At 36.8% G+C, this 14,035-nt stretch overlaps 1 protein-coding gene across 1 annotated transcript; it reads right to left on the minus strand.

Annotated features, from left to right (window-relative positions):
• Positions 1 to 2,903: 2,903 nt before the first annotated feature.
• On the minus strand, positions 2,904 to 4,103 carry LOC127121511 (uncharacterized). The gene is made up of 2 exons (XM_051051995.1): positions 3,520 to 4,103; positions 2,904 to 3,361 (listed from the first exon to the last, which is right to left on the minus strand). Exons 1-2 carry the CDS (start codon positions 4,046 to 4,048, stop codon positions 3,054 to 3,056), a joined length of 837 nt encoding a protein of 278 aa, XP_050907952.1. The 5' UTR covers positions 4,049 to 4,103; the 3' UTR covers positions 2,904 to 3,053.
• Between the last annotated feature and the right edge of the window lie 9,932 nt (positions 4,104 to 14,035).

Consider the following 14,035-nt stretch of genomic DNA (forward strand, 5'->3'; position numbering starts at 1 on the left):
GGGTGAGAGGGAAGAGGTTGAATACATATTTGGGAGAATGAAGAAGAAGAATAAGGAGTTCGAATAACAGATGGATGAGACTTAGATTTTCAATTGCAAGTTCGACTCTGAAGTTTGGAGAAGGAAGAAGAAGAACAAGTTCTATGAACAAACGAAATTGTTTTTTAAAAAAACTATTTAAGTTTTGTGATAAAAGTTGTTTTTAATTTGTATATTATTATTAAGTTAATGGAGCACTGATATGCAATAATTGAAAATTTTATATAAACAATGGTTCATTATAAACTTCCTATACTATAAAGCTGATGTGGTTTACGGCTTAATTTTATTGGCTAATTAAAGTGACTTACTAAAGAAGTCAATTGTGTGACTTCACCATAGAAACTTCATTAATCTTAATTGTTGTTCATTAAACAACGATGCTAAATTAATAAACAAAATAATAGTGTCGCACATAGCCGACACTACATATCACACATAACCATGTAACGTCTCTTAAAATCGTTACTACTTAAACATGTGTAACCATATAGTGTCCCACCAAATGATCGCTAGTTCAACACGTGTAATCCTAGCATCACATTCAGTCGTCTCGAATTTAACACGTGTAAATTATAACAACAAGGTTAATTGACGCTACACAACATTTTCTATTTTACTGTCGATCGAAATTAATGCTAAAAGGATACGTGCACCACGGTAGCGTCACGTAAGACCTACTCTAGCGTAAAATATATTATTTTTAACATCTCATTCCATGCATTAGCTTCTCTCTAATGTTACTTTAAACTGATGCTAAGGTAGCGTCAATTGTACTTTACCGTTAGCCTTTGGGTTTGGTACGTCTGACCAAACATGGACGTTAGATTGACGCAAAACCATATTAGTGTCAGTTTTTGGCCTTATAGCGAGGGCTTTTGGTCGATGCTAAATTACTGTTTTCTTTTAATGGCCTCTGAATCGATCATTGATTCCAATTATTTTCGTCGAATACTAGAAGCTTAGTGTTCAAGCTACCGTTTCTGTCATTCATCTTCGCTCTTTTGCAAATCACTCAGTTCTCACCAACACTCGTGTTTCCCAAACCTTGAGAATCAAGATATGTGATTCTCTCCCATTTTGAACTTCAACTCAACGTAAATTTCAAAAATGAAAGCAATCACACACCTTACTATACGCGTGTTTCCTTGTGAATCAAACCGGAGCACTAAATACCAATTGTTGGAGTTCAATAATCAACTTCCATTAACAACGCATAAGAATTGGAGAGAGAGAGAGTACTTATTAATTGAAATTCAAATTCAAACTAAACACAAATTCAAATATAAATATAAATACAAATAAAACTAATCTTAAATGTTGAATTACATTCAACATATTTAACAACAGAATTCTACTTCATTTGAGTTTTTACTTCATTTGAGTTTTTATCCAAATACTATGTTGAATTACATTAACACATTTTTGTAGGATAATGTTTATGACAGTTGAGTGTGGACTCGTGGCTATGGCAATGACTACTCAGTGAAAGACGGTTATAATAGTCTGATAAACGAAGATCGACTTGAACCTGAATTAACCTAAGAGATCGTTTGGAATAAAATTGTGTCGGTAAAAAAAAAAAAATTTGAATGGAAGCAAATTATTATATATATATATAATATATATATATATATATATATATATATATATATATATATATATATATATATATAATATATATATATATATATATATATATAAAAAATTATTTGAATGGAAGCAAATTATTTATATATATATATTATATATATTATATATATTATATAATATATATATAATATATATATATATATATGCGCGCTCTAACATATTTTCATCTTTGGGTATATTTGGAGTTGTGTATGATTGATGATTTTATGCGTTTATCTGAATGTCATTGAGGTTCAATTTTATTTATCTCATTATTTCAATAAAAAGGTTCGAAAATGTTTTCAAGTAGTTGACAAATATCTAAGTTAACCGAAATAAAATAGATCTATTATATTAAAAAATAACAAAGAATCGAGACTCTAGATTAGTAGACAAACATAATTAAATTCTGGCTGAAGGCCAAGATAACTAAAGTGTAACTTGACTTAATATGGAGCATTGTGAAATGTCACTCCCTTTGTAACGTTTCACAAGAATTAATCTTAACCGCTGTTCATTTGAAAATAACAAAGAAGTGGTGGTGGTTTAAATCTATCACAAGAATGAATCAGTGTAACATTTCAAATTATGTTTGTAAATTAACAAGAATGAACCGGTGTAACATTTCAAATTTTGTTTGTAAATTAACAAGAATGAACCGATGTAACATTTCAAATTTTGTTTGTAAATTAACAAGAATGAACCAGTGTAACATTTCAAATTTTGTTTGTAAATAAAACAAGAATGAACCAGTGTAACATTTCAAATTTTGTTTGTAAATTAACAAGAATGAACTAGTTGTTTGTAAATTAACAAGAATGAACCCGGGTAACATTTCAAATTTTGTTTGTAAATTAACAAGAATGAACCAGTGTAACATTTCAAATTTTGTTTGTAAATTAACAAGAATGAATCAGTGTAACATTTCAAATTTTGTTTGTAAATTAACAAGAATGAACCAGTGTAACATTTCAAATTTTGTTTGTAAATTAAGCATAATTAAGAAACATACGATAAATCTAATCCTCTTAACCATTTCAAAGATTCCTATTACCACATTTAAACCTCATCATCAATTGCCCTAAATCTGCAAACTGCATGCAACTGTGTCCAATATATCTTCATATAGCCAAAAATGGATCAGTTATAATATACTTTCTTATTTTAAAACTAACAAAATAAATACTAATTTACAGTAATGCTCCAACATAGATAAATATATAATAATAGGTTACTATTGCATAGATGTTCAACTTCCATTACACATTCAAAATCCAGAAAACACAACAATCAAAAAAGCAACAAACCAAAACAAACAAACTACTTAGTAGGCATGATTAAATATAAAAAAAAACCAAGTTGAACAATCTCTGCAGCATCACTCAGTTCTCTCCGCTTTCATCATCATCTGAAGAAGGTAACCTGTTCAAATCAAATTTTCTTATCCCTTCTTCATTTTCATCATCAGCCGCTTCAAGTGGTGCTGGTTCATTTCTCCTATTCCCACTCTGTGATGGTGGAAGTGGTGGTCCAAGTGTTGCGGCGGACCCCGCTGATTGGCTTCTCTTTTTTCCTCCACTGACGCCGCCGGCAGAAGGCCCTTCCTCTGCTACAAGGGAGCGATTCAAATCAACAACAAGTCCTCTAACAACATGTTGCACTTCTTCATCCACCTGATTACCACCATCGCCTGAAAACAATCAACCACATTCATATAAATGTTCAATTAATCCAACAATCACATAAACATAAAAAAAATAGTTTTATAATAATCTTAAATATACTTTCAATTAAATATTTATTATAAAACTATAGTTAGTATAGAGTCATATATGTATATGTATATACCCGCCGCAGGCAATTGTGGTGGTTCAAAAGTAGGTGGCGGAAAGAAACCACGGTGCAGGCGCTCGGGGTGTTTTCGCATGTGTCCAAACGCTGCCTTCCATGTCGCAAACTGTCTTCTACATTCTGGACAAGTTGGAGTTCCTTGAGGAGGGTTTCTAACTTGATTACTTTTTCTTTTCTTCGAGCCCTTATCACTACCACCAGCACCACCACCACTTCCCATCACAGGCACATTTGCACCGTCCGCAGTAACGGCGATCACCAGAGGCCTAGAGGCATCGCCATCCTGGTCTCCTCCGTCTTCATTACCACCATCACCACTTTCATTTCCGTATATTTCATCATCACCCGCAGTTAACTCAGCCCAAACTTCCTCAGCAGTTTTCATGATAACATTTTCAGAAGAACCCTCGGTCTCAGGGATAGGGTTTGTTTCAGTGGGGGTGTTATCATGTTCAGATGGAGAGTGTGGAGGGGAAACCGGGGGAGAGTTGTTTGGGGTAGAAGTTGTGTTCTTGGAAGGGTCCATTGCGATGATGATGATGATGTGATGATGATAATAATACTAAAAGAGAGAAATGAGTGAGAATTGTGATTGTGTGTGGAAAATGTGAAGCGAATGTGAAGTATTTATGGTGATGAAAAATGGAGGATTAAATTTAAGTTACACTAAATTCATAAAACGCAACCATTTGCGAAAGGATGCAAACATGCAATATTTGATTTTGATTTTGGTGGTGTCTTTTGGGGGAAAGGTGGCTATATTCCATGTATACTAGGAATCAAATAAATTTCCTTATAAGATAATATTATTTGTCAGAGAAATCAGAAAATCATTACACCTTTATGTTTTTAAATTGGAATATTAAAATTTTCATTTGACTGAAAAATAAATAAAACTATCTTTGAATTTATGAATTAAATTTTAATAATTATAATTATATTATATAAAAGAAAACTAATAATAAATGGCATTTTATGATGCAATGATGGAAAATAATATTACTCCTATGTTAATCTATTTTGCAATGGGATTTAAAAATAACTACAACGTTAATCTATTTTGCAATGGGATTTGAAAAAAACTACAAAATATTATATTTTTATTGAGTATTGGTCAAAATCTGGCTTTTTTTTTAAAGGGTAATCTAGCTTATACCAATAATATATGTTTCACTTTCTCAATAAATAGTTACTTCTAGAAAAGTATTATACAGATAAACAAATAGACATAAAAAATGGATAAATTTAATATGAGTCTTCAAAAATAGTTTAAAGCTGAATTCTTATATTTTCACTTTAAAATAAAATTTATAATAATAAAGAGAGAATATATAAAATATTTTATTAAAATTTATTTTAAAATAAAATTATTTTTAGACCAATCTTTATTATAATGTGATTTTATTTTATTGTGTTAGAGATGACAAAATTAAAGATAGATTGCATTTTTTAATAGCAAAGCATATTAAATTATATAAAATACGATTTACAACTTACAACCGAGGCCAGCTATGCAAAAGAGAAAAAGATCTAATTAATTAAATGTCGAGAAAAGAGAAAAATAGTCACGACAAACCAAATCTAAAATGGTATTCTCACCCTGACCAAAATCGAAAAAAACCTCAAACACCGTTAAGATTGAGCGCGAAAGAGGCGTAGGTGTAACCATCCACCTAATAACCTTATACTAGAGTGAAAAACAACCTCATAGTGAACAAATAAGTAGTCTATAGACTCCACCTTACCTAGACAAACCGCACACCCCACACCATTGTAATCAGATATAATTTGGCGTCTAAAAGTGACAATATTATTAATAATTATAATATTTGTTGTAAAAAAGTATCGTCAAGAACAAACTGAAACTATGAGAAAGATTGAGTTTCTTGAACAAACACAAGAAACTCAATTCGGATTTCACGAAAGAGAGAGAAGAGGGAAGAAGAAGGAGAAATTCAGGATAGGTTAAAATTGTTTTTTATTCGTTTACCCAATTAGGATTCAAAGATTAGAAGTGAATAACAATAACTAACTCTCCTCAACAACCTGAGAGAACTAGTCTATTTATAGACTACTAAGCTAACTTAAGCAACTGGACTAAACAAAAGGCCCAATTTGACATGCTAAGAATTCTAGTATTTAGACTACTGCATGCTTGAGCATCTTTCGATTACAACATGCAGGATCAACATGTGACCAGACTTCGACTACATGCTAAAACTTTGTCGAACCAAGAAGTTACCCTTGTCGAGACTAAAGTTCTATCCAAATTCTCAAAAATCTCCACCTTGGAACAAACTTTACAACATCAAGGGAACAACCAAGCTTTCTTCATGCAACTTTATCAACTGCATACAGTGAAAAAACTTGCAGCTTGACAATGTCTTGGTGATCATATCAACAACATTGTCATAAGTCAAAACCTTCAGTACTTGGACTTCTCCATGCTCGATTATCTCTTTGATGAAATGCAGCCTCACATCGATTTGTTTGGTTTGCTCATGATTGGTTGAATTCTTCGACATGTGCATTGCACTTTGACTATCACATTAACAGTGATAACTTTCTCTTGAAGTTTCATCTCCTTAGCAAAACCTTCAAGCCACAATGCTTATTTCACAGCTTCAGTGAGGGAAATATATTCCACTTCAGTGGTTGATAAGGCGACAATATAGTCGGTGTCACCATAGGCTTTGAATTCGACATACCAAACTTGTCGAGAATCTTCTTCAAGTATGTCTCTTGAGACAAGCATAATCTCGATTGCTTTCTATCTCTCCGGATGTCAGTCCCAAGAATCCCGAAGACAACTCCCAGATCCTTTATGTCGAACTCCTTATCGAGTTCAACCTTCACCTTCGTAATATCTTCGACCATGTTGCTTTTTATGAGGACGTCATCCACATAAAGCAATAAAACAATAAGTGAATTTCTAGGTCGAAATTTGAAGTAAACACTGTAACACCCTTCTAAAATACCCCAATAATTTAATTAAATATCAAAATATAACATCAGAGTAATTATGCCCATTAAGGGTGTCACACAATCTTCCACACTTTTCAACAATATAACGGTCATGCTCTTTTATTAATTTCAAACTTAAACAATTGCATAAAACACAGCGGATATAATTTCATCAATCATGTAAAACATTACATGGAAAATGGTTCTCAACCAACAATAAAACATTCGAAACAAGTTAAGACAACCCATCCCGATGTTACATCTATCAGAGCACGACCCACTACGGAGACTACACTAGACTCCAATAATTAGCTTCTACTCAACTCATTTCTCGTTACCTGAAAAATAGTTGTAAGGGTGAGTTCCTCAATCAATATAATGAGTATTATAAAATATCATGTTATGTTAAGTGATTCAACACACTTCATCACCCTAATCAAAACACACATTCAGGAACAGCATATTAATTCAACATCATACTCAATAACAACACAACAATACCAACACAATTACACGTGTAATATTGGAATACATCCATTCATATTACACGCCATACATATATTATGCAATGAGACTCCATGCATGCGGTACCGACTATTTGTGAACATATAGTTCAACCTCACCGTCCAAATCCAGGCACGGCTACCAAGCTCACTAGTCCCACTCATTTGAGACATAGTGACTCACTCACTAATTCCTCACCATGGGAATTAGCTACCACCCCAAATGGGCCATGCTATGCACGCTAATCACCTAGCATGCAAACATCAACACAATCAAAATGATTTACTCACTAATTCCTCACCATGGGAATTAGCTACCACCCCAAATGGGCCACAATATGCATGCTAATCACCTAGCAATGCAACAACAACAACAACTCAAGAATAGACGTATGCTCACACTCTAAGCCATAAAACAGTCTATTCACAAATGCATACATAACTGATACATTCACAGCATCATGCATACCATCACACATCATCAACACATTTTATCACAAAAGCATATCATATCATGCCGCATAATCAAACACAGTATTAGCACACTCTACTAATACCTATACTACTCAAAACAACGGGAATTGATCCCCACTACGTCATACCTCAGCTAAGTTACAGCACTCAGCCTAAACAACCAAAACTGCACAACAACTGTTCAGGGAAACCACAAGTCTGCCCATACGCGTATCGCCTATGCCCATACGCGTATGGCGCATTTCCTCGCCCATCCCATACGCGTATCGCCCACGCCCATACGCGTATGCTACGCGTACCACATCCTCATACGCGTACCAACAGAGACGCTTTCACGTCCAAAACGTCATCTCTTTCACTCATACGCGTATAGCATACACCATACGCGTACCACTCCAGGGATACGCGTATCACACGCGTATGGCGCGTACCAGCGCCAAAACCCCCATTTTCAAGCCATCCCATACGCGTATTGCCTAGTGCCATACGCGTATGACCAGAATCCAGTTTTCCAGATCTGCTATGGGTTTTCTCTGCTACGAGATCCTTCGGATCCAACCTCTCACAGTCCAATTTTTCATACACGTTCGTTCGTGTTATCAATTACGACTCAGATACATTCAACTTCTCAAATCGCTAACCTTACTACATCTAATTCCTACAATTTCATCAATTATCATCCAATTTCATTCATCAATATTTCACAACTCATCACATATCATTTCAATCAGAGTCAAATTCAGAGGTTCATCACTACCCATTACATGCTATCCCATAAGACCCATCAAATGATGATAAACCCCCCTTACCTGAGTTAATCCGGCAATTCCGTTAGCTTCAAGCTTTTCCTTTCTCTTGCTCTGCCTCTTTGCCCTTTCCCTTTCAGCCGCTTCTCTTTTTCTTTTTCACGTGAAAACCCTTTTCCAAAAATTAGGACTTTTTATTATTCCAACTTATATACTCCAATAATAAAACCCAATAATATTATCCCAATAATAATATTAATAATCCAATAATTTTCTAATTATTTAATTAAATTAATAAATAAAATATTAACTTAATTTAAACAATTATCTTAATTTCATCGGGGTGTTACAACTCTCCCCCACTAAAAGAGTTTTCGTCCTCGAAAACATACCTCAAGCGAACAACTCAGGATAAGACTCCTTCATCTGACTCTCAAGTTCCCAAGTCACATTGCCACCTGCTGGTCCTCCCCAAGCTACCTTCACCAAGGCGATCTCTTTACCCCGCAACTGCTTCAACTCTCGATCCTCGATCCTCATAGGTGATGTTTCAACAGTCAGGTTATCTCTCACCTGTACATCATCTACTTGGACTACATGCGACGGATCATGAATGTACCTCCTCAACTGAGACACATGAAAAACCTCATGCAAATTTGCAAGCGACGGCGATAAAGCGATACGATAGGCTACCTCTCCTATCCTTTCTAAAATCTGATAGGGACCAATAAATCGAGGTGTCAACTTCTTCGACTTCAAAGCTCGACCAACTCCAGTTATCGGAGTAACACGAAGAAACACATGATCTCCCTCTTGGAACTCAAGTGACTTCCTCCTCTTGTCATGATAACTCTTCTGACGACTCTGAGCAATTCTCATCTTCTCCTGAATCATCTTAATCTTTTCCGTAGTTTGTTGAACAATCTCCGGTCCAACCACAACACTCTCACCGGACTCATACCAACATAACGGTGTCCAACATCTCCTACCATACAAAGCTTCAAACGGTGCCATACCAATGCTCGAATGAAAACTATTGTTGTAGGTAAACTCAATCAAAGGTAAATAACAATCCCAAGTACCTCCTTTTTCCAAAACACAAGCTCTCAAAAGATCCTCTAGTGACTGAATCGTCCTCTCAGTCTGACCATCCGTCTGCGGATGATATGCAGAACTGAATCTCAGCTTAGTTCCCAAAGCCCTCTGCAAACCTTCCCAGAACTTCGATGTAAATCTAGGATCTCTGTCTGAAACAATACTCGACGGAATACCATGCAAACTTACAATCTTCTCAATATACAACTCGGCTAATCTCTCTAACGGATAATCCATTCTGATCGGAATGAAATGAGCCGATTTCGTCAATCTATCAACAATCACCCAAATAGCTTCAAAATTCTTAAATGTCCTCGGTAAACCAGAAATAAAATCCATACTGATACTATCCCACTTCCACTCTGGAATAGCCAACGGTTGCATTAACCCAGACGACTTCTGATGCTCAATCTTTGACTTCTGACAAGTCAAACAAGAATAAACAAAACTCGCAATTTCTCTTTTCATTCCCGGCCACCAAAATAGCTTTTTCAAATCATGATACATCTTCGTAGCCCCAGGATGAATACTCAAGCCACTACGATGTCCTTCCTCCAGAATACTCTTCTTAAGTTCGGTAACATCCGGAATACACACCCGATTACCAAATTTCAAAATATCATTCTCATCAACTCTGAATTCACCACCTTGACCTTGATTCACTAAAGTCAACTTATCAACCAAAAGCATATCGGATTTCTGACCCTCTCTGATCTCATCCAAAATATTACTCGTTAACTTCAACATTCCCAATTTAACACTATTGTGAGTACTCTCACACACCAAACTCAAATCTCTAAACTGCTCAATTAAATCCAATTCTTTAACCATTAACATGGACATATGCAATGATTTCCGACTCAATGCATCAGCCACTACGTTTGCTTTACCCGGATGGTAATTCAAACCAAAGTCATAATCCTTCAGAAATTCTAACCATCTCCTCTGTCTCATATTCAGCTCTTTCTGATCAAACAAGTACTTTAAACTTTTATGGTCACTGAAAACCTCAAATCTTGATCCGTACAGATAATGCCTCCATAACTTCAGAACAAATACAACAGCTGCCAACTCTAAATCGTGTGTCGGATAGTTCCTCTCATGAACTCTCAGTTGTCTCGAAGCATAAGCTATAACCTGCTTATTCTGCATCAACACACCACCCAAACCCAACAATGAAGCATCACAGTAAACCTCAAATGATTCCGACGAACTCGGTAATATCAGAATAGGAGCAGTAGTCAACCTTCTCTTTAACTCTTGGAAACCTTCTTCACATTTCGAATCCCAAACAAACGCTTGCCCCTTTCTAGTCAGCATCGTCAACGGTAACGCCAACTTAGAAAATCCCTCAATGAACTTCCTATAATAACCAGCCAAACCAAGAAAACTTCGAATCTCAGCAACAGACTTCGGAGCTTCCCACTGAGATACCGCTTCTATCTTAGAAGGATCAACAGCAACACCACCTCTTGAAATCACATGACCAAGAAAACTAACCTCTTCTAACCAAAATTCACACTTAGACAGTTTAGCAAATAACTTCTTTTCTCGGAGAACTTCTAAAACCACTCTCAAATGCTCATCATGCTCTTCTTCAGATTTCGAATACACCAAAATGTCATCAATGAACACCACAACAAACTGGTCTAGGTACGGATGGAAAATCCTATTCATATACTCCATAAATACACCAGGCGCATTAGTCACACCAAAAGGCATCACAGAATACTCATAATGTCCATACCTTGTTCTGAAAGCAGTCTTCTGAATATCCTCAGTTTTCACACGTATCTGATGATACCCAGATCTCAAATCTATCTTGCTGAACACACTCGCACCAACCAATTGATCCATCAAATCATCAATCCTCGGCAAAGGATACCGATTCTTGATCGTCACTTTATTCAGTTGCCTGTAGTCCACACACAACCTCATAGTACCTTCTTTCTTCTTAACCAACAACACTGGTGCACCCCACGGTGACACACTCGGACGAATAAATTTCTTATCCAACAGATCTTCCAGCTGACTCTTCAATTCAGCTAACTCAACAGCAGACATACGGTACGGAGCCATCGATATCGGTCTAGTACCAGGTACTAAATCAATCGAGAACTCAACTTCACGCTCTGGTGGCAATTCATTCACCTCTTCCGGAAACACATCAGGAAAATCACACACCACAGCTAGATCACCAATCACCAGTTTATCTTTAGCCTCCAAAGTCGCTAATAGCATAAACAACTCTGCCCCGTCTGCTACTTCCTCATTCACCTGCCTTGCAGATAGAAACAAACTCTTTCCTTCCTCAATCTCAGGAAAAATCACAGTCTTATCAAAACAGTTGATATAGACTCGGTTAAACACCAACCAGTTCATACCCAGGATAACATCAATCTGCACTAGTGGAAGACACACAAGGTCTATCCCAAAGTCTCTACCAAAAATACTCAAAGGACAATCCAAACAAACTGAAGTAGTAGTCACTGAACCCTTCGCAGGAGTATCAATCACCATACTTCCATGCATCTCAGATATCTCTAACTTAAGTTTCACAGCACAATCCAAAGATATAAAGGAATGAGTAGCACCGGTGTCAATAATAGCTACAAGAGGAAAGCCATTAATATAACACGTACCTCGGATCAAACGATCATCTGCAGAAGTCTCAGAACCCGATAAAGCAAAGACCTTGCCTCCTGACTGATTCTCTTTCTTCGGCTTAGGACACTGTGGACTGATATGACCCAACTCTCCACAGTTGAAACAAGTCACAGTCTTCAACCGGCAGTCTGCAGCCAAGTGACCACCTTTTCCACACTTGAAACATTTCTTCTCATTACTGGTACACTCATGGATACGATGCCCAGCCTGACCACATCTATAACACTTAGCAGGAGCACTAGAGTCTCCCCCACTAGGCCTCTTCATCCCACTCTGTCTCTGAAAACCTTTGCCAGCTGCATACGGTTTTCCACGATCATTCTGATTCTTGCCTTTCCTATCAACCCTTTGCTGATAGCTCTCTGCCCTGGCTTTGGAATCCTGTTCAAAAATCCTGCAATAGTCAACCAAGTCAGAAAACACCCTGATCCGCTGATACCCAATAGCCTGCTTGATCTCGGGACGTAACCCGTTCTCAAACTTCACACATTTTGAGAATTCCCCAGTAGCCTCATCATAGGGAGTGTAATACTTCGACAGCTCTGTGAACTTAGCAGCATACTCCGTAACAGACTTGTTACCCTGCTTCAATTCCAAGAACTCTATCTCTTTCTTCCCTCTAACATCCTCTGGAAAATACTTCCTCAGGAATCTCTCTCTGAACACAGCCCAAGTGATTTCAGCATTCCCAGCAGTTTCCAACTCAGTGCGGGTAGCAACCCACCAATCATCAGCTTCTTCTGACAGCATATGCGTACCGAACCTGACCTTCTGGTTATCGGCACACTCAGTCACTCGGAAGATCCTCTCAATCTCCTTCAACCACTTCTGAGCACCATCTGGATCGTATGCTCCCTTGAACATTGGAGGATTGTTCTTCTGGAACTCACTCAGTTGACGAGCAGCTCCCATTCCCACAACATTCGGATTCCCTCCAAGTACTCCAGCTAGCATACCCAGAGCCTCAGCAATTGCAGCATCATCTCTACCTCTTCCAGCCATCTCTATTCCGAAACCCAAACAACTAAAACAATGAGTACCGATAGGTTACACAACACCTATACCGTACAGGGGAAACAGAATAATTACGACTCGACTCGACCGACTATGCTCTGATACCACTAATGTAACACCCTTCTAAAATACCCCAATAATTTAATTAAATATCAAAATATAACATCAGAGTAATTATGCCCATTAAGGGTGTCACACAATCTTCCACACTTTTCAACAATATAACGGTCATGCTCTTTTATTAATTTCAAACTTAAACAATTGCATAAAACACAGCGGATATAATTTCATCAATCATGTAAAACATTACATGGAAAATGGTTCTCAACCAACAATAAAACATTCGAAACAAGTTAAGACAACCCATCCCGATGTTACATCTATCAGAGCACGACCCACTACGGAGACTACACTAGACTCCAATAATTAGCTTCTACTCAACTCATTTCTCGTTACCTGAAAAATAGTTGTAAGGGTGAGTTCCTCAATCAATATAATGAGTATTATAAAATATCATGTTATGTTAAGTGATTCAACACACTTCATCACCCTAATCAAAACACACATTCAGGAACAGCATATTAATTCAACATCATACTCAATAACAACACAACAATACCAACACAATTACACGTGTAATATTGGAATACATCCATTCATATTACACGCCATACATATATTATGCAATGAGACTCCATGCATGCGGTACCGACTATTTGTGAACATATAGTTCAACCTCACCGTCCAAATCCAGGCACGGCTACCAAGCTCACTAGTCCCACTCATTTGAGACATAGTGACTCACTCACTAATTCCTCACCATGGGAATTAGCTACCACCCCAAATGGGCCATGCTATGCACGCTAATCACCTAGCATGCAAACATCAACACAATCAAAATGATTTACTCACTAATTCCTCACCATGGGAATTAGCTACCACCCCAAATGGGCCACAATATGCATGCTAATCACCTAGCAATGCAACAACAACAACAACTCAAGAATAGACGTATGCTCACACTCTAAGCCATAAAACAGTCTATTCACA

This window comes from Lathyrus oleraceus, chromosome 2 (genome assembly GCF_024323335.1).
Source record: "Lathyrus oleraceus cultivar Zhongwan6 chromosome 2, CAAS_Psat_ZW6_1.0, whole genome shotgun sequence".
Classification (NCBI taxonomy): domain Eukaryota; kingdom Viridiplantae; phylum Streptophyta; class Magnoliopsida; order Fabales; family Fabaceae; genus Lathyrus; species Lathyrus oleraceus.

What these genes read in the sequence shown, in the direction of transcription:
- LOC127121511 (XM_051051995.1), bottom strand. Translation starts at nt 4,048, where the DNA reads ATGGACCCTTCCAAGAACACAACTTCTACCCCAAACAACTCTCCCCCG. An exon ending in ACCACAATTGCCTGCGGCGG is followed by an intron (nt 3,362 to 3,519) that starts GTATATACATAT and finishes GATTGTTTTCAG; the next exon opens with GCGATGGTGGTAATCAGGTG.